General features: G+C 40.1%; 1 protein-coding gene across 1 annotated transcript; it reads left to right on the forward strand.

Moving 5' to 3' along the window:
* Positions 1-9,761: 9,761 nt before the first annotated feature.
* pou1f1 (POU class 1 homeobox 1) lies at positions 9,762-19,482 on the forward strand. Its single transcript, XM_022741085.1, has 7 exons — positions 9,762-9,897; positions 11,627-11,788; positions 12,720-12,818; positions 17,789-18,052; positions 18,201-18,365; positions 19,073-19,133; positions 19,242-19,482. The coding sequence occupies exons 1-7, from the start codon at positions 9,762-9,764 to the stop codon at positions 19,480-19,482; spliced, it is 1,128 nt and encodes a 375-aa protein (XP_022596806.1).
* The last annotated feature ends 2,191 nt before the right edge of the window (positions 19,483-21,673 follow it).

Below are 21,673 nucleotides of genomic sequence, written 5' to 3' on the forward strand. Positions count from 1 at the left end.
GGTGTCCAGCATCTTAGCACCCATGGGCGTGTTTTTCTGAAGAAAAGGTGCATGCAGGCGCATTGTTGGCGCATTGCTGATCTGAATGGTGCAGTATTTCACTGTTATTTTAAAGGCAAATTATCAAGAGAGTATTATGCGCCTGCAGAGGCAGATGCACAACGTGCGTTCACTCCGTCTGTTAGGCACAGTGTGCTGAAAATGCGCTTCATGTTTGGATGTCAGGTGGAACATTAGAATACAGCTCAGAAGGTCAGAGCATTCATTGTGACATATTGTGTGTTGCATGCCTCACTAGTCATGCACAATATGTAATCAACTCTCCACAAATTCTGTGTCAAACACCACGCCATTGTAATAGCAATGCACCAAGGAGCAAGCACGCCTGGATTTTAAGGAGGATGAGAGATGATACTTTGATTGATTTATTACATGTTACACCCAAAACACTCCCATGATTAATTAAGAGACTAAGTACAACCCTTTTGAACCATGCAACAGTTTTTTTTTTCTGCCATTAAAATAGCAAAAGTGGATATTGACACGCCCTAAATACACCTGCGCCATGTACTTTACACCATTGGCTTTGGACTGTCAAAATAGAGCCGTTTAACTGCTACTGCAATAACATTGCAGTTGTACTCTGATGTTACCCAACATGCTAAGATTTGAAAAGTTTAATCTTTGGATATTACAGCCAAAAAGCAACTTTTACCCCTTTTTTTATAACTTGCTTTCATTCAAGTCCACAGTTCTGGAGAAGGCTGTCATGAAGATAAGTAGATATCAAAATCATATTAATTGTGTTAATCATTCCATCCACACATCTTCATATTTATTATATTAAAGTTTTGAAGGATCCTCATGAACAATTAGCAGTTTACTGTCAGCAGCTTGAATGCACACCAACCATTTAGCTCAGTTCCTTTCAAATACAGTCTTGCGGAGGTGGCTTCAAGGCGTCAACAGCAATAGCAATGAGTTGAACTGGAATATGTAAGCCTGTGACTAATATGCAAATATCTTTAAAGGTAAGATGACTAGCAGATGCATCTTATTGTCCAGGCCCTTGTGTGGTGCTTGAGATGATCCAAGTAAATTCGCAAAATCTGACCAATGATCTTGAGTTCACACTGCGACTCTTTGAAGTGTTTTAGTTACAGTCTGGATCATCAGGGCAAATTAGCCTTCATTTGTTCCTTCCCTCTGATCTCTGTGTCTCGTCCCGTCCTTTCTCTATCAGCCCTCGGAGACTTGCTCTTTTCATCACCACGACCGTTTGATCTGAGCTCTGGTCTTTGCTGCACACGGAGGGACTGACAGAAAGAGGGAGAGAGAAACTCCTGGTTTTTGTGCTTCCACCAATATTTACATTATCAGCGGTGTAATTATCACTTGTTTTAATTTACTTGCTGTTTGTTTTATAATTTAATTTAGGTGAGAGGAGCCACAGGCACACTAAAATGTAATGCTGTCTCATCCTTACTGTCTTCCTGTCACTACAGACAAAACCTGGCCTGCATATTAAACCCAGAGCTGTCCTACAGCACTGCCTTGCCTGGTGCTTATTAGTGTACCAGTGGCAGACCCCATACCTACCAGTGCTATCCTGTCATGTTTAATCTTCCCCAACGGTACCATCAAAGACAGCCAGGCACACGAATGGCCTGTTCAATTAATACAATGTGGCCGGGAGGAGCATTGAGCTGAGTGACAGTTTCCTATAAATCCTTAACAAAGGTAGTTCAAAGGCCAACTTTTCTGAAACTAAGGAATTGGCTTGGTTTATTGCTTGGTGATTAACTTTTGAATTGGAGAATCAGTCAGGATTTGAAAGGATTTAAAATGGTTCTATAGTTCTAAAGAGCCAAAAAGAAATTCTCAATGTGCATTAAACCCTTTAAAGCTTACAACAAAAAGGGCACAAAGCTACCTTTTTTTACTGCATGTGTAAACAGGCAACTGTTTTCTAACAAGTTTGACTTATCAGCTTAAAAGTCATCAATGTGCTCACAACTTGTTGCTGAAACCAGTCAATTATTGTAGGTTTAAATCTGTATTCATTGTTTTTTGGCCAGTTGGGGGTTCAGCAGAAACCAGCTGTACACACAACCGTAACATCTCATCACTCTCGCAAGCGTGTTAGCAAACAGTTGCTTATTTAAACATCGAACAGATAGCACGTGTCTACCTGATGAATTTAAGTCAGACATTTACTCTCCTCTTAGCTCTGTTTTGTTCTACACCAGCTCCAGAAGGAAATGATGGTCTTCTTCTGCCTCTGAATGCTCCATTATGTTCACCAGCTAGTTACTAACATTGTCTGTGCGCTTTTCTGTGCTGGGCGAGTATCCTACAGTCACATTTTAGAGCCGGCTGCCTGATGGTATAAACAGGGTTGAAAGGCGGTCATGTACTTTGTAGAGCTGAGGATCCTGCTGAGTTGTGACAATTCTCTGTCGAATTTTTAAAAAGACAGCTTAAAAAACAACAACATTGCGACAAATATCACATACAATTTAGGGGACAGTGTGAAAAAGGGAGGTTGAAAGTGAGCTGATGGCTCAGTGGGTGTTCCCCTCTGCATGCACTGTAGAGTTGATTGAAAAAAATGTTCAAGACATTCAACAAACACTGATGTCTCACAGCTGCAGTGTCTTCCACAGATTCACTCATTGCTTCGTAGCTCAGCAGAATGGAACAATTTTTACAGCGGCATCAGACGCTACAGTATGAGTTGTTGTCTGCCAGGTAGGGATAAAAACGCCTGGTTAGTTGAGCCGTACTTTTCACTTTAACTCTGATGCTCGTGTCTGTACATATTACCCTGTCTTTTATTGTATGTGAACAGCTGTTAGTACGTTACAAGCCTGGATGGATCAGGATAAATAAATAACCTAACATGAAGTTAACCAGCTTATCAGCCAGACCGTCAGGAGCCTGTCATCATCTGAGATACATTTTGTTTGACCTTGCCAACAATGAATGCCCTGATCCCGTGTAATGATTTTTCCCTCTAACACCAGCTCTAATTTCTCTGCATAATGAGCTGTACACAGACGAGCCTGTCGGTGGGAGCGACGGCAGGATATGCGGCTGAAAAGACAGAGCATGAATTTGGGGTTAGAGGGCTTGGGGGTCATTTCTCATTTCTCTTATCTCTCTCGGTCTTTTATTCTTTTCCTCTTGTTTTGGGATCCTCTCTGTTCTTGCTGCTCTGTAGCCTCCTGGTGGTCAGGTGAGGGGAGAACTCAATCAAGGAAGCAGACGGTGAAATGCAATTTTAAAGCTGAGTGCTTCATTTCTTTGTCATGAAATTTTGCCATAGAGTAGTCCAGATGAGACCAGACTGAACCTTGCATAACCTTACAACGTTGTAGCATAAAATCATATACATACCGTAGAAGCCATATCTAAAAAAGTACAATTTTTAGAGAAAACTAATAGTTTAGTGACCTGCTCCACTGAGAAGAATTTAGTGGAGTAAGGTAAAATTTGAATGTCCCTGAGGGGCAGTTTGGCTTAGAGCAAGCAGTCAGTGAAAAATAAACACAGACAAGTACCTTTAAGTGCAGCGACCTTGAAATCCCCAGATTTATTTATCATGTTGATCAGTATCTTCTCAATTGAAGCATGTTTATAGAAGTTAAAGTGGGGAAAGTCATTACAGCGGAAAAGCAATTTGAATTTCAAGTCTTGTGACTGATTTGTTTGTAATGTCAATAGTGTGGCAGCCAACCAAACCATTTACCCGTTTCATTTCAGTCCTTGTTCAGCCACTGAAGGGATAGATGGAAACTCATAAAGCTTGTAGACTTACAGGGCACATGAGTAAACTGCCCTGTCTTGGTGCCTGTTGCCTAGCTACCGCCTACATCCATCTTGTATCTTTTTTTTTCTCCATTTTTTTGTTGTTGTTACCAGAACAGAGAGAAGACTTGAATGAATTTGATTATCTTGCATATGTCCATGTGTGTACATCATGTTCTGAGCGCGTCTTCATGTCTCATTCTTTTGTTCCTCCCCTCCTTTTACAGTCTCTTTCCCTCTCTGTCCCTTTGTTCCGCTCCCTACGCTCTCCCCTTTTTATTTCATACCTTTGAACATTTTGCATCACAACCCTTAGGACACGATGGTGTTGTGCATCAGGCAACAGCCTAATTTTTTAAATACTCCTGGTGCACGGCGCATGAGACTTATGATGATGAACTTTATGTGTTGAGACAGTTTTCTCTCACAGTGGAAAAAAACAATGTGAGTACAGCCTGGGAAGAAATGATTTTTTAAGGATTCAAATGCCGCTTCACGAGTGGTGAAAACATTAACAAGTGTGACCTTGACTTTGAATCTATTATTGTGTCAGGTCTGGTCCTTCATAGACCGTGTGTCAATGTTGCACCTTCTTTATTCCTCTCACTGTTTTTCAACAAAGTTATCTATCTGTTAGATTTACTTATCTTTCTGCAGCATTTTGTTATTCGCATTATTCGTCCTTCAAACTGTGAGTACTGCAAAGAGAAGAGGAGCAAAAATAACAAGAGCAGAGTCACAAAGAGCAGCACGCCAGCAGCAGTGTTGACTATGTAAAGACTTAAGGCGAAACTCGTCTGGTGCCGCAATTGTATATGGATTGTAAAATAAAAGTCTCTTTAAACATTCAGCATGCTGTGCAATAAATATATTTACCAAGTCCAATAATGTTTGTGTGGTTTTCAGAAGGAACACAGGGACAGTGTGTCCTGATGGCTGAGGCTCGGTGGCTGAAATGTGGCATTTGGGTTCAAAAGGAAATGGAAGAGGCTCTAACTTCCCAGCTGGAATTTCACAGTAGGTTTATGCCATAATTTTATTTCTTCTTTTTGACTGCAGCGCTGCCTTGACTCACTGTTTACAATGAATCAGTTTACTTTCATCACCTTGTATGGAACCTTTCATGCAGACTGTGTGGTGAAGCGACAACAATTGGAGCACTTATTGTGAATTAAAGGTTAGTTGCCAATTTAAAATGCTTGCCACTTTCCTTGTTTAAATAGGGTTAAGTTAATGGTAACTGTGTGGCTGAGAGCCATTCACATCTTATTTACATCTTATTATTTCCACTTGTACTGTAGAAAGGAATGAGAAATTTTTGAAAAGACTTATAGAGAGTGAAATACAGTTTCTGTGCTTTTTTTTTTTACATGAGAGACAGAAATCACTTGATTTTATATTAGTTAATTAATAAATTAAAAGCTCAGAAAACACTTGACACAGAAGTGAAGTGGTCTTTTCATACTAAAGTGAGAGCTGTACATAAATGTGGGGACGCTGTCATTTAACCAGCAAATATTTGATGCTGACATTTACTTAACGAAGAGAGATTGCAATCTGCAAGAGACAAGGAGAGCAGCTTCTCGTTTCCTCCTATGGACAGTTAACCTTTGCTGTTCTCAGCAGGGTTTGTTGAATATGTTGATGAAATTAGCCCTCTCAGATGTGTTCGGGTGGTGTTTGTGCTGCGGTCGGTGAGTCAGGCGCAGGTCTGGGCAGATGGTGGTCGGAGTGGTGCATAAGATTCGCTTGATATTCATCAGGAGAGCTGACCTCTGCCATGATGTATTCAAACATACAACAACGCTCACTCAGACTTCAGCCCTGCATAATGAATGGATGCAGAGATTCAAAAACAAGACAAGCTATCAGTTTCACTCCCCCCGTCCCTCTCTCGTGGTGTAGTCGGGTAAAAAACAAGGATATTCTGGCAAGATTCCGTTTAAAAAGTTTATGTGGGTTTGGCGTATGAACACTGGTGCGGACTGAGTTATTCAAAGTCGATTATTTTGAAGAATTAACTGTAGTGGCACTGGCACAGGGCCAATCAAAAAAGTTCAGTGTGTATTATTAAAAGGAAATGCTCCCACCCACACTCATACATCAAATTCTTTCTCAAGTAAAAACCTCAGAAAGTAGGCAGTGGCACAAAACTGCAGTCAGTTGGGTTTTCTTGGCTGAGAGAGAGCTTTGACACCTGGAAGAAAACGCTTTAATAGTCAAAAGAAAAAGTGAAAGCAATGTTGATTTTTTTCTACTTGCTCCTCCGTAAATCCATGGAAAACGAATGTTGATTTGAAAAATAGCTGTACTATTCCTAACTATCATTTATAAGCATTGTCATCAGGTGTGAAATTATACAACTATGAATTAAATGATCAAATGATAAATTATGTTAATGCACACCACTGACATTTGTGCTTCCACGTCCGTAAATCATGTATAAATGTACAGTATGTTTTCTGTTTTTTCAGCTTTTGCTTTACATACATACAGTATGTCTGGTGAACTTGACTCTTGCAAACATTGTTCACATTATTCACTGGGTGTTACTGTACAACAGTGCATGGATACCTACACACACATATACACACACTATCTTTCCATTAAAGGTTTCCTCCTAATGAGCAGCCAATTAAGTTTCATACAAAACGTGTCACGGTGCTTTATTTACTGCAGCTTCAATGTGGTCTAAAGGGTCATGACATTTTCCTCAAGCACACACACACACACACACACACACACACACACACACACAGACTGACATACACAAACATGTTGCCAAGTTTAATACACATCAGGATTAGCCCCCTGAGATGTGCCATCTCATTTTCGACACTCTCTCTCTCTCTCTCTCTCTCTCTCTCTCTCTCTCTCTCACATGCACACAGTCGCATGCAAATACACACAGTCCACCTGGTACACTGTACGTACGGATGTGATACCTGTGAGAATGTGTCACCCCACTCTGTTCCCACTGCACCGGTGGATGGCTCTGTGGTCTTTGGCGTGTGTGTGTGTGTGTGTGTGTATGTGTGTGTGTGTGTGTGTGTGTGTGTGTGTGTGTGTGTGTGTGTGTGTGAGTGTGTGTGTGTGTGTGTGTGTTTGTGTGTGTGTGTGTTTGTTTGTATCTCTGTGTCTTCCTACTTCTTTTTTTGTGCTTGTTACTACATGTTTTTATTACTTGTACGAGAGATTAGACTAATAGTCTATGTGAACATTGGAGCATTGTATTTATGTATGTGTGTGTGTGTGTGCATTTGTGTGTGTGTGTGTGTGTGTGTGTGTGTGTGGAGGGGGGTTGGAAGTGGGGGTGAAGGGGAGGGAGGAGGGGGATCTAGGACAGGTGCTTTAAGAGAAACCCTTTGACTCATAGTCTCTTCACTAATTAAGTTTAGGCTCTTTATGTGCATATGTATGTGTGTGTGTGTGTGTGTGTGCGTGTGTGTGTGTGTGTGTGTGTGTGTGTGTGTGTGTGTGTATGTGTCTACTTGTCTATCCATGGGAAAGGTTTGCCTTTTCCATTCCCTCGCCCTTTGATTATCTTTTCTTTTTACTCGCCCTGCAGTCCTCACAGGTTTGAAGATCCTTGAACCTTCCATTGACTAATATTTTCTAAACATCAAAATTCAATATATTATAACTTCTCCAAACACTGCAGTGCAAAACTGCAGTTGAGTCACCTCAGAAACAGAATTTAGATCATCACAGGACTGTATCTCCATTATAACTTAATATTTATAATGACAACAAGCAAAAACATTTCATGTGCTTGTATGCAGCAAAATGAAGCATTACAGAACACATCTCCCCGTTATTTGTTATTTAGAAATGTTTAAGGACTGGGATATACTATTTGTTATAAAATTGTTGTTAAATGTTTTGTGAGATTTACAGTAGCATACAGATTGATATAAAACAGAGGTGGTTCAGTCTCAGCCTGCATTCACCAGCTGGGAAGATGGTCTTTAGCCCGAGTGGGAGTTGCTGGCTGAAATCAAAGAAGAGAGAAAAGTATTTTAAGGTTGATACTTGTGTTGGTGAGATTTCTTTCTTCATGTTTTTTTCAGCATTATATTCAGCTGTCTCCTTAATATTATGGATTTGCTTTCTGTTTATTTTCAGTCTTGAAATGGGTGAAATGCAGTTTTTCAAAGTCCATTTTGATTTGTTTTGCTATTTGTCATAAAGGCTTTCATTATCTCGTTGAGTCTTTTTAATCAAGCGTCTGTTTTAAGATTCACATCTATCAAGGTTGCATAGTGGAAGGGGATTGGAAAAAAAATTACTCCATGTCTGTTGCACTTGAATTTAAATGTGGATTTTAATGCCAACAAATATGGTACACGCAACGCACAATTAACAATTAATTAACTTTGAGAGAATTTCTTTTATGATTCTTCCAATATTCTATATATACATATATATAGTATATTTTTACCCTGCAGTCGAGTGAAAGAATTAAGTTGGTAACATGCCAACATTTAAGATTAAAATTCATGTTGAAGAGAAACATCACCAAAAGGGCTACGTTCATCCAGTCCAAATTTACACTATGTGCTTAAGCAAGTCGAGTCGTGCCTGCCACCCACAAGCTATTTTCCACCTGCTGCCCACCTACATCAACAATAGTGAAGCAGAGCCCAGGATAAACACAAACACAAACAGACACAACAGAGTGCACATGGTGGCCACGCTCTTCAGATTAACCTTTATCCTCCCTGATGAGACCTGTTGTCTTTACCTGTGGCACTTTGAGTTTGACACAATATGGACACCATACTGAAACAATGGTAACCTTTTTTTGCGCTCACTCTGAGATAATGTGACAGGAGTTTCTGCTTGTGGGCTAAATAGGATAGGGTTAAAGCCGTGCTCCTCACCTTCAGGTCAAGCTGGGTCAATCCGCACAAAAAGCATCCGATTCACACCTAAAAGCTGCTGCAAGGCATTTCGCTATCTGCGGTATGAGCGCTGTTTTTCTCCAAGTTGCATTTTCTGAGCACTGGTTTTGGATACACACATGCAAAACAATGAAGAACAATTAGTATGACACGATTAAAGCATTCACTTTACTTTCCCATTGCTTCTACGGCGCAATCCTGTAATCAGGGAGAGGGACGGAGAGATAGCAAGAGGAGAGGAGGGGATCGGGTTTCTCAGCCGCTCCGTACCCTAATCCTGGATTTGGAAGCGGGATGAGAAGAACGCAGGTAAGGACAAACACAAGTAATAACAGCACGGACATGGGATTGGTAGGTGGGGGTGAGCAGCTCGATAGGAAACAGGGGGCCTCATAGGTTGAGAGAGGGGTGGTTAGTTGTGCATGGGTGGGATATAAATACCTGCAATAGACAAGGGCGGCGAAAAGTTGAGGGTATGACACACTGGCTTACCTGCATATCTACTAGAGAGGAGACGGGGAGATGCAAGAGGCCCTAATAGTAGGTGAGAAACATCTTTCAGCAGATATACCAGTGATAGAAACCTGAGGCTCATCACTATTCATCTTCGAGCTGAATGTATAGTCATGCCAAAAACTGTGAAAAGTTCAGGCTGAAGTGCTGACATCCATTTCAGCCATGTTATCCTTCCCAAGAGACTGAAGAGAGAAGTATGCTTTACTGAGCCAGACAGAGAAGGACAAGGAAAGAAGAAGATACAAGGGGTGAAAGAAGACAAGACGTGGCAAGACGAGGTAGAACAAAGGAAGGCCAAAGAGGACGAGACAAAAGACAAAGTAAGACTACACATAACAAGACACAAGAAAGGAAGGGAAGGGAACAGATTTCAACAGACTTGAAAAGAAGACAAAGCACAAGCAAAGCAGCAATGGGAGACAAGACCAAATAAAGCAAGAGAAAGCAAGCGAAGACTGGAAATCGTTCGAGGGACCACATCAGACTTCAGTGTACCATTGGGATCAGCTGAGTGTGAGCGGCCAGAGAAGAATGGCATGTCAGGCGTTCAGCGCCGACTCTTTCACCCCACTGGCAGGAGAGTCAGCTTTGCCAATCCTCATGCACCATGCCTCTACCAGTGACTGCCTGCCAACCACCTCCCATGCACACAGCATGGTTTCTGCAGGTAAGCAGGGCCGTCAGGGTTTTCTGTCCTGTAATGTGAAGTGTGTGTATGTATGTGCTCCCTTTCGATAATTTGTTATGCACAAAATTGGTGGAGAATGGAAACTCATAGTTCCTCAGTGATATGGACCATATCCCACATATTGTTGTCTCGATGTTAGATCCCATTTGCAGGGAGTACAGGCCTCCAGCAATTACTTCAGTCCAACACTTCAACCTGTGAGAAGAGAGGGTATTGGCATTGTGCCTTTTCCTGCTGTGACAGAGCATAGATACACACATTCTGCAGGGATTTGCTGGTACTGACAGTGAGTACACTATTGAGTATATAGGAAGTTCTTTGGGTGTGCCAGGTGAATCATGTCGACAAGTTGCTCCTATAGACCTATAATTGATCTGCTGATGCCTCCTTATGGAGGCACAGTCGTGCTCTCAGGCAATGGGGAGGATGAATTGAATTGAAAAATACATTTATTCAAATCCAATCCAAATTATTTAAATGCATCTAATCAGCTGGGTTGGCCCAGCTGTCTCTACTCAGTGGATAATTACAATGAGGATATGTTATCAGTATGACAAAATCCCTGAGGTCTTTTTCTCCACGGAGCATTGCAGAGAAAACTTCCTGGAGATTTTAGTGGCTGCTGATTGTTAGTGCTCAAGATGGACTGGATTAGATCGTGCAGAACATTAAGCATACACTACGTCTATAGCAGCAACATGTAAAATGAATTTTTTCACTCCTATACTGTAGTTATTTATCTTCCAATGGGTCTATAGATGGAAGGTGCAATGTGGTCATCTAACATAAATACAATTTGTAATAATGATATAAGTAAAATTCACAATTACTGATTGCCCTGTATGGTGCAGTATTTTTTTTAAGACAGACTCATAATTCTTGGTCAAATCATAACACATAACACAGGAAAACATAGGAACTGTCTGTACATGTCTGTCAGCGGCGCTGTACCAGCTCAACTACACCAGCATGCATGCATTAGTGCTTGGAGTGAACACCAAGCTGCATAAAAAGATGAATACATGAATAATTATGTAATTAGCAGAGGACACGACCAGAACAATATTCAGCTATATTTAAATACACTTGGCAAAGAGAGGCATTCTCAATGGCTTTTATTGCTGAGTCTTTAAAGAGAAGTCATCCTCTAGCTGGGAATCGGTGTCATAATGAATCGAACACTTCAAAACCATCTCAAGGTTGATTTCCCTTGCTTTAAATGCATGTTTTGATTTCTTCTTTATAGGTTCAAACCTGTACCAAGATCAGATTCGACAGTAAACAGCATTTCTCCTCAGTGTCTGGTTTAAAATATGAATCTGCTCAAATTTCCCTGTTCATACAGTCCCCTCCCTGACATATTGTGTAATATTGGCCATGGTGAAAACTCACATATTAGCCATGAGTGTCATCTCTCTCTCTCTCTCTCTTTTACCATCTGATATGACAAAGCCCGATAAAGACATTCTTTGTCTATAGAAGAAAGTTTTTGTGTGAGCGAGAACAGTCATGTCACACTTCCATGGACAATTCTTTAAAAACCCACTTGTTCTAGTGTAACAGCTGCGATCAGCAGTTCCAATTTAAAAACCTAACAGTCTGGATCATAGTCTCGACTACTCAGGTCCTAACTGGCACGTCTCTGCAGTTCTTGGTTGGCTCATCGTTTGTCATCTGCTCAGACTGTAACCACATTTGTCCCCGTCAGTATCCTCAGGTCTGTCCCTGGGTCAGACTTCCAAGCGCTCCCACATGCACCTGTCCACCTCCTCCCTCGGCAACGCTCTTGGCAACAGCCCCCCGAGCCTACATTACCCCGTCACCCCCTGTCACTACAGCAACCAACAAGCCACCTATGGCATGATGGCAGGTGAGTAGTAGTGGTGGTATTTTTGACAACAGAGATAACAAAGCTGTGATGAATCTAATGGTGAAACAGTTAGTTGATTTGATTTATTTGTAAATTGATCTACAAAATCAATTAATCATTTAGGTAATTTATCAAGCAAAAATGATAAATATTCTCTGGTTTCAGCTTCTCATATGGTAAATGGACTATGTTTATAAATCACTTTCATGCCCAAGTGGTTTCTATCTAATATATTTAGGTTTTGGGCTGTTTGCCATGAAAAACAATCAATCTGACAATGTCACCTTGCAATCCGGGAAATTCTTTTTCTCACATCTCAGAATAAACAATTAATCAATGAAAAATAATAAAAAGTAAAACAATTACAGATTATAAAGTGTTAGTTTATAGCCTGAGATTATTCTAATTGTCGCTGATGAAAATGGTCTTTAGCAGCTATGATGACATTAAATAATGATGCTGATTATGACTCATGGTAAGGCTAATGGTATTGATCTGACATACTGAAGATGATTATGATGACAACAATGACTTAATCAATATGGAATCAATAAGGATGCATTGAAATCAAGTCTCAAAATCTACAGTCTGACATGCTTTCTTACTCTGTGTCGGTATGTGTGGGCTTCATCTGCAAAATACTAAAAGTAAAACAGTTTACTTGACATGCAGCAACAGGACTGGACACAGTTCATTCATTGACATCAATAATGACATCAATATTGTCAGACTCTTGTTTGCTTGCTTGCTTGTCTGGGATGCTTAATCTCCAATATATTCTTCAAGATATAACAGCACCAACAATACTGGCAATGATAGAGGTTTTGAAGATTATTGACATTATTGTCAATGGTAATTATGATGATAACTCTCTCTGCCCCCCCCCCCCCCGCCCCATCTTTCTTTCTCTCTTTCTCTCTCTCCTCTGTAGCTCAGGAGATGCTCTCTGCCAGTATTTCTCAGACTCGTATCCTGCAGACCTGTGGCGTCCCTCACCCTAACATGGTGAGCGGTGCAAACCCACTGCAAGGTAATGAGCAGACACACTCTCTCTCCACACACACACCCACCCACACACACATACATGCACACACATACATGCACACACATACATGCACACACATACATGCACACACACACACACACACACACACACACACACACACACACACACACACACACACACACACACACACACACACACACACCATCATTCTCTCTCCCGGCCTGCAGTTAAACCCAGTAAATTGAGCAGACAATTTGTTTATTCTCCATTTAATTTTAAATTTGCTACCAGTTAAAATCAATTTCAGACTTGATTACATCGCCTAATGCTTGAGCTCTTTAGCGCACTTGTTAAACATAACTGTCAAAGACGACTTGCCACTTCCTCCCCCGCCAGTGGGGAGAGCAAAGACATGAATATAGAAGGAGTTAGGTGAAAACTGTCTCAAAGAATGGCATTGGTGTTAAAAGATTTGTTATTTTTTCATGGCAAAAAGGAGACGGGTTTCACACTGACGCTATGTACAATGTACAGGAGCAATATTCTATAGTGAATTTATTGTCTTAACTACAGAATCATTACTGATGATGTCAAACACCTGTAGGAGGAATGGCGCTGGAACTATTATAAATCATTCCCGTGGACAAAGTCATTGATTTTGTTTTTGAACATAGAATATCCAATGCAACTAAAATTCACTTGAGAATAACATATTTAGGTATCTAATCTACACACTTTAAATCTAGATTACAGTCACATATATCTTGTAAAACAGCGATATTCCTGCCTCTCTGGAATCACTTTGAAGTTGTAATGTGCACCCTCTCCTGGGGAGGGAGAGTTCGCTGTTTCCTGTTTAACAACTCAGCGATCAGCGATGGCATTTCGTAGTGTCAAAGCGCCACGTGACACCATTGTAGTTTCTGTGTCCCAGACACGAATACAGAACTAAAGAAACACCCAGACATGTCCAACAAGTAGAATCTGTCAGACAGGATATCCCTGCACAGGTGTGCTGCATACTAATTCAATCTGAATAATTAAAAAAAAAAAAAGAAAGAGTGAAGACATAAATGACTTTTCAAGGTCAAAAGAATTTAACTTTGACATAGCTATTACAGTTTGATGCGATATAACCAGGTGGGAGCGAACACAGACCAAAGAGAATATGACCGTGGTGACACAGAACAGGAGCATTTGGAGAGGAAATAAAATTGCTTTTTTCTTACAGACAGCACTGTTAAAAACATGGATTCTAACCACTCAAGCATAGACATGGTGACATCGACCCACTCCTCTAGATGCTCTGATAAAATTGTATGGTCTGCCGTGTCAAAGGCTGTGCTGAAATACGTTTAGATTAAAATGAAGCAGGGGCCCATATTTACTTCCATCAACAGATTGTGTGTCACTTTAATGAACTCACTTTCTGCACTGTCAAGGGGCAGATTGAAGGTATAACAAATATTACTGACAGTCAGCTTGAGTGAGAGCTTTTGTAGCTTTTGTCAACAACCTTAGAAAAGAATGTGAAAAGGCATGTGGGAAGACGATTGTCTAAGACAAAGGGATGTTGCTTAGCTTGAAATAAAGGAAGTACTAACAATTAGAAGACTGACAAACCAACCGTGTTAAAAAAAAAAAAAAAAAATCCTTGAGAAATTTAGTAGGAGGCTTATGAAGTTTGCAAGTGGTGGAATTTGTGTGAGAAACTGCCTCCAGTAAATCACAATAAATCACTTGTTCAGAGTGGTCAACAGCAGCACTCAGCAGGATATCTGAGATGAATGTTTGAGCACAAACAGAGTTAATAGCATTAAAGAGAAATTATGAGAGCTGAGGTCAGAGAAGAGAAATTTGAGAAGAGAAAGAGAAATTGGCCCTTTCATTTTACAGAGCTGCACTAATCTACTTTTTTTACATTAAAAATCGATAAAATGAGTAAGTGTAATGTGGGTTCATGTTGCTTAGTGAACCCACAGTGAATTATCACCTATGCAGTTCCTCAGCTATTTGGAGCTTTTGTTTTTGTCTTTTTTAATGCATCAAACTCATTTTCAGCCACAGGAGGCAGCACGTCATGTAGCATTTAGCAGCTAAAGGGCCAGACATTTTCCTCACTGGTTGGTGGAGACCAAAACAGAGCTAAAATGAAAATGAATATAGACTTCCATTCATCAGGAGACCATAAACATGACTCCAAATCAATGTTAATGTTGCGCCCTAGCTGCTGGATATGTAAATAAGAACCTGTTTGCTAAGACGCTGGTCATAACAGCTTTGTAGGGTGATGTATAGGCTATATGTATATACTGTATATATATATGCAGCTATAATTACAGTATAAAGTCAGCATGTTTATCACTTTGTTTGCTTTCTGTACTTGTTCAGCATAAACCTGCTGACACTGCTAGACTCTTTGGATGGCGCATATGTATAGCAGCTGGAGGGTCCATGTCCATGTACACAAAAGGCTTGTGATGTGATCTCACAAATCCACTGAGCCCATTTGTGTTTTGAAAGTGGCCCACTGCCCAGTCTATCTCCATGGCACAGAAACAACTGCTGTGTGCACCACAGCATAGCTGTATGTACACTATCCAGGGAACATCTCCAGCATGGTGAGGAAAACAGAACGCCTCCAGCTGAATCATCCACGACCTAAAGAAACTGCTATTATTCTCAGGGATAAAGAGTTTTGCCCCAAATCCTAATAGTAAACAAATATGGTGCAGGGATAATTTTAACACTCTTAGTGAAAACAGTAGAATTTTAATTGACAGCAAGCCAACTAAGCTCTATGAAAAAGGCTTAAAATTATAGTATAGATAATAGCAGCCAGGCAGACATACTGTATACTGTACTTGGGTTTTATCTCCATCCTCAGAAATAGATTTCAGAAGAGGGTGTGCAACCTCTCCCCTATACACCTTCAGAACAAGAGAAAATCACTGATGCATACCATAGACTCTACCACTTTGCTCTCAAGCTGCTGGTGTATAGGTACGACTGAACAATTCAGCGGGTCAGTGACAACATCCTTTTCTCTTTTCCACTTTGGAAGCCCAACCCATTTTGTTCAGGTGGCTAATATTGCATTTATGGGGCCTATTTCTGCCACTCTTCAGAATGGCTAAAACACTGCTGTTGTCAGGCAATATTTAACTCCTGTACATTAGGGTGTCAGATGAAGCCTTTGTCTCATGCTCAGTGGATAAGATGTTGCTGTGTGCTACACGCTCAGTTCAAGTGAGGCGAGCGGTCGAAGGGTTGCGGCGCATCCTCATTGGCTGAGTAGAGGAATAGGTAAATCATTGCCCTGAGCAAAGTCGATGAGAGGCTAAATTGAAACCTGTGTGAATGTTGATTAGTTGAGCTACTGTGTAAGCAACCATTTCACTCAGGATATTTACCCTACCATTACTGATACAGATACCACAGACAGAATATTGGAAACACCTTGTTTAAACACTTTGTATTAGAAAATACAGTTCAACAGCACAAGAATTACAGCATCCAAAATGTCCATAAATTTAAATCAACACCTTTCTGAGAGTTTCAACAAAAACACAGTTGTACTAGACTGCAATTGTTTTAGCTAGGTGTACCTAATAAACTGGTATGGTACAGTGTATGTACACTGTATGGGACTTTTGTCCTATCTAGGTATCTTTGATAAATAACACATAAAAACATCAGTGTATTATTTTTAATACACTGATGTATTAAACGGGTCATTTTGTTTTAAGTAGTTGGGACTAAGACAAGAAACATTTTTTCTCCCATTAATTCAGTTAATGCCATTGCATAATACAGTTTGCACTGCTACCCCACTAACACAAGAGGGGAGTGTTGCATTGTTCATTATGGACACAGTTTTCAGACAGGTTGACACTGTGAAGAGCACGTGATCTTCATGACAGTGATCAGAATGGACCTGTTATTGGCATTTCGTTACACACTATACTGTCTATTGTCTGGTCTTATATGACGACCGTGATGTCGTCTGATTAATTACATATTTTTTAGTCAAGTTAATCACTGCAGTTCTTTTTCTCCACTGCAGCTGTGTGGAGCAGTGATGCAATGGGGAGCATCATATTCCAAATTACAATTAGTCATCCAACCATCTGGTATTCTGGCAGTAATCTGTCATTAATACTAACAAAAAAGAAGAAAGTGGTGACTAAGAGCAACAGCCACCAGCTCCACTGCATCGAAGCACTTTACATTAACAACCACCTGTAGAAATAATGAGGAATCTTGAATGTCAAAGTGCATATTACATGTTACACAATTATTATGAACATGTTTCAAAAGATTGCGCAGTGTTTATTTCTACTGAATATAGACCTTTTAAAAACAAGTATAACAAGCACTCAGCCAAGGACAAGATCCTGGCAGGAAATGTGAACAGAGGCTTGTTAAGTTATGAATAAACTGCTTTTTCAGACCTTTCAGACTCACCTTAATGTTTTTATCGGTGAATGGAGCTGGCTCAGGTGTCATAACAACCCGAATACACCCAAATGCCCACACCCATACTGTTCTTCATTACAGCAGTGTTTGTGCCTGTACCTGTCCTAGTGGCAACATCCTCAATCAAGTGTTACATGGTCTCCTCAAAGTTTTCCAAAACTTAAAAAGTAAATATCAAGGAACAAACTGAAACCTTCATTTCAAGAGGGGGTGGAAATGGTCATATTTATTTCAACAAATACAATATACTGCATATCATAGCAAAATGATGAGCAAACAAACAGTTTTTATTCCCAGCAGTCCAGTGTGTCTCACAGGGGCATGTCAAAACTTTTTGTTTGCTGTCGAGATAAAGGCTCTCTGGATACATATGGGAATAGTACCATTCTTACAGTCTGAGGGTCTCCCTTGTGTCTCTTACCAACTAATTTTCCTCACTCAAGTTTCCCCTCTCTCTCTCTCTCTCTCTCTCTCTCTCTCTCTCTCTCTCTCTTTCTCTCTTTCTCTTTCTCCAGGGTCTCTTACTCCTTGCTTGTACAAGTTTCCTGATCATGGTCTAAGTAGTGGTTCTTGTGCATTAAGCCACGGTTTCTCTTCGCTGCCCTCGGCTCTCCTCTCAACTGATGAGGCCCCTGGGGGCCCCAGTGTTGGAGAGATGAAAACCGACGCTCAAAGGAAGAGCATGCGAGACCCCGAAGATGCCCCTGCCATGGACTCCCCACAGATACGAGAGCTGGAGATGTTTGCCAATGACTTCAAAATACGGAGGATCAAACTTGGTGAGATTCTTTAAAAAATAATTTGAAATGATCACGGTCCAACTACACCAATTAGACGCCACCAAACCTTTCTGTGTTTGCACACACCTTGCCACTTCCCTGCTCAATGTATTCCTATAAAGTATTTCTGTTTCATTGTGACCTCCAGGCTACACTCAGACTAATGTAGGCGAGGCTCTTGCTGCAGTGCACGGCTCAGAGTTCAGCCAGACCACGATCTGCCGCTTTGAAAATTTGCAGCTGAGCTTTAAGAACGCCTGCAAACTCAAAGCCATTCTGGCAAAATGGCTGAACGAAGCTGAGCTGGCCGGTGGTGAGTAACACATATAACACACATCCACTCCACTCCATCCAACCTCCATTTAAAGCATAAATTTCATTGTAGTCTTTAACTATCTTATCTCAATACGGAGAAACAAGTACTTTTGATTTGTGTGATAAGATCTATTGGAGATAACTGTATTATAGCTGAGCTCTCTTTGCATGATTATGAAGATCTAACAGTGGCTTGTGGTTCACAAACTTTTTGCCTTTGATAAACCAATATCTCACTCATGACTCCTCATTGAGCTGCACGCTGTTTCATCTGAGAGTGATTTTCTTTTCTCACACTGAGTAATCCTTAGAGGTCTTAAGAGGTACAATGACCAAGGCTTTCACAAAGAAAAAGATGAGATTTATAGACAATATGACAAAAATCTAAATATTTTTTTGTAGTAAAGTAGGCTATATTCTTTCTTCTCTCTTAGACCAAGAAGTTCAAGGAAACATTATAGAACAGCCTGACAGCTGACATATGTGATTCTTAAAAAGTTGACGTTAATATTTGCTCCAGAGTTTATGAGGAAGTCATAGTTTGTCTTGTGTTGATACATAAGTAAAGAGTTGATATGTAAAAGGGCTAGTAGGTTAGATTGGGTTAGTCAGACAACAGCAATCAGTAAGACAGTTTTATTGCTACGTGTTTCTTCCTGTTCTCTACAGGTACACTAAATTAACATCATATTCTCTTTCCCGCAGCTTTGTACAATGATAAAATAGGAATGAATGAGCGAAAGAGAAAAAGGAGAACAACTATCAGGTATGTGCTATACAGACCAAACATACTGTACAAAACATATCATACATACTGTAGATAATGTAGAGTTTATCTTTCCCTTCCTCCTCTGTCTTTTGTTCCACACTGCAGCCTGGGAGCTAAGGAGGCTCTGGAGCGCAGCTTTGTGGAGAAAAGTAAGCCATCCTCTCAAGAAATAGCCCGAATAGCCAAAGGCCTCCATCTGGAGAAGGAGGTGGTCAGAGTCTGGTTCTGCAACCGGCGGCAAAGAGAGAAACGGGTTAAAACGAGCCTCAACCTCAGCTCCTGTTTGACCAAGCTCAGTCCCAACTGCATAGCACAGATGAGTAAAGCACAAAGGCCAATGACGTGATTTCAGGTTCACACAGAGAGAGTCTGTTCAGTAATGGAGGTTCCACACAGTTAGTAAAAAATGTGTTACTTCAAATGTGTTAATTATTCCAGCGTGAAGTGGGAGAATTATTTAATAGAAAAGCCTAATAATAAAAACGTCCCTCAGCCTGCAGTAAGCAGCAGCTGACGCACTTAAAACTATTTCACTAATTTAACATTCAGATGAGAAATTATATCCTGTAACCATCAGCCTGGGAAAAATAAAAAATAAGATAAACAACACAATTTTGCCATAAAAAACATGAGTCATTGTCAGGAGCAAATGTGTGTTTAATTTGTACAGGCAACCATTATTACAGTTTTTTTTAAATGTAATTTCTATGTTGTTTTTCTTCTTATTTACCATAATAGAAATTTGCAGCATTTAAAAAATATATACTGTACTATACTATAAATGTCAAAGAGCATCCAAGGCATTCATTCTTCTTTTGAAGTTACAACTGTGCAGATAAAATGTTTTCATTTACTGCATATGGGCTCCTTTGACGCTGCAGCTGCCAATCCTGACACTTAGACATACTGAATCCTGGCTGTGCCTTGTTTTCTATATGAATACTGAATGTATATTAACCACAGAGAGCAAACATAATTTAGATTGCAGGTGAGTGCTCCCATCGATCAGTCCTGTGCCTTTCTAAACACAGACGTTAGCAATACCGTCCTCAACTTTGTCCTTTATTTTATGCACGAGGAGAAAGAAATGTTATTGTTGATGAAATGAAGTGTTAAGACATTCACATCTGCATTGAACAGCAGAGTCCTTGTGCTGTGTGTGTTTGTGCATTAGAGCCTCTTTTTAACTTCCTGTCACTGTCTTATAGAAAATGTTTGATGAGTTATTTAAATAAATATCGCCGTGCTCAAAACATGAATATATTTAAAGTTTCACGACAACCTATTTATTTGAGATGTAATATATTATGCTGATCTACTTACAAACTCTGTGACTGATGCTCTGAAGTCAGGGATACGTGAAACTTTTTGCGGTTTATGTCAAATGGATCTGAGCTCTGCTGTTTCCCTGTTCATCTTTCATATTTGTTGATGTTGATGCTTTTGTTGCTGCTGCCTTGACAAAGTGTCAAGAAAAGAAGAACACGAGCCAGTCACGACTCTGACCTGGTTGGGATGACTGATGCGAAACATCTTAGTAAAGTGAAGAAACAAACTAACACCTTCTCTGACAAAATCTGGGCTGCAATATTCAGCCTATGTCAGGGACCATTAACTGATGTCTGGAAGAGCTAAAAAAAAAAAACAACAACGAATGAATGAAAATATGTGTCCTATAAGAATGTCAGACAGATATGAAGTGCCTTCATTTAACTTGATTGAAAATATAAATATGCCAAAGACATAGCCGGTTAGTGCAAAATTTTTCACTTGTTTTAAGAAATTGTCTCAGACACTGAAAGTTAAATTGGTTCAGTTCACTGCCAAACAATAAATTCTTTTTTATGATGACCTACATGTGCCATCTCTCATTTATACTGAGGTCGTTGTATTACACTATGAATACATACACGAGGAGAGAGAGAGAGTCTGTTCAGGTGTACATCATGAACTGTACAATTCATGGGGGTGTCACTGGGGATTCATGAATAAAGCCAGAAGACACTTTAATTCAGAAACAAGCAGTTCCCACTGTGATTCATATACAGCTGTCTAACCGGAGTGTTGTCGGGGGAAATAAATGAAGCAGGGTTGTCGATGCCTGCCACATTTCTGAGGCTGCACAGTGGAAAGTCATAGTACAGTAATGATGAAGTTACTGAGAAGCCTCTTAGTGCTGGTGCCACAGAGGCCCAAAGCTTTAACACTACTACTCTTGGAAGTTACGTCTCTTAAATTCCAAATTTAATCTTGGTTTTTTTGTCAATTGTATTGTATATTTATTCAGAGAACATGGTATCAATATCACTTCATTGTTTAATTTTAACAAGATGGCAACAACTAATCCCGGTTTTTCATGTTTTCTATACATCTTAACGCTTTATACTGTACATGATGCAGCATTACATTCTGCAGAGGTAAATGCAGAATGCGCATCTGAGTCAGTGTTTATTCCAGTGTCTTCTTCTTAAAAGACCATACTGGTGATTTTGCATTTTTTTTTCTCCATTTACTGTAAATCATATATACAGTACTTT

Source organism: Seriola dumerili, unplaced genomic scaffold (assembly GCF_002260705.1).
Source record: "Seriola dumerili isolate Sdu_G_001 unplaced genomic scaffold, Sdu_1.0 BDQW01000052.1, whole genome shotgun sequence".
Classification (NCBI taxonomy): Eukaryota; Metazoa; Chordata; class Actinopteri; order Carangiformes; family Carangidae; genus Seriola; species Seriola dumerili.

Bases quoted from the DNA above. Each gene is read 5' to 3' on its own strand.
- pou1f1 (XM_022741085.1), top strand. From the start codon at position 9,762: ATGGCATGTCAGGCGTTCAGCGCCGACTCTTTCACCCCACTGGCAGGA. The intron at 12,819-17,788 runs GTAATGAGCAGA...CTCTTTCTCCAG, and splicing joins CGGTGCAAACCCACTGCAAG to GGTCTCTTACTCCTTGCTTG. The intron at 18,366-19,072 runs GTGAGTAACACA...TCTTTCCCGCAG, and splicing joins CGAAGCTGAGCTGGCCGGTG to CTTTGTACAATGATAAAATA.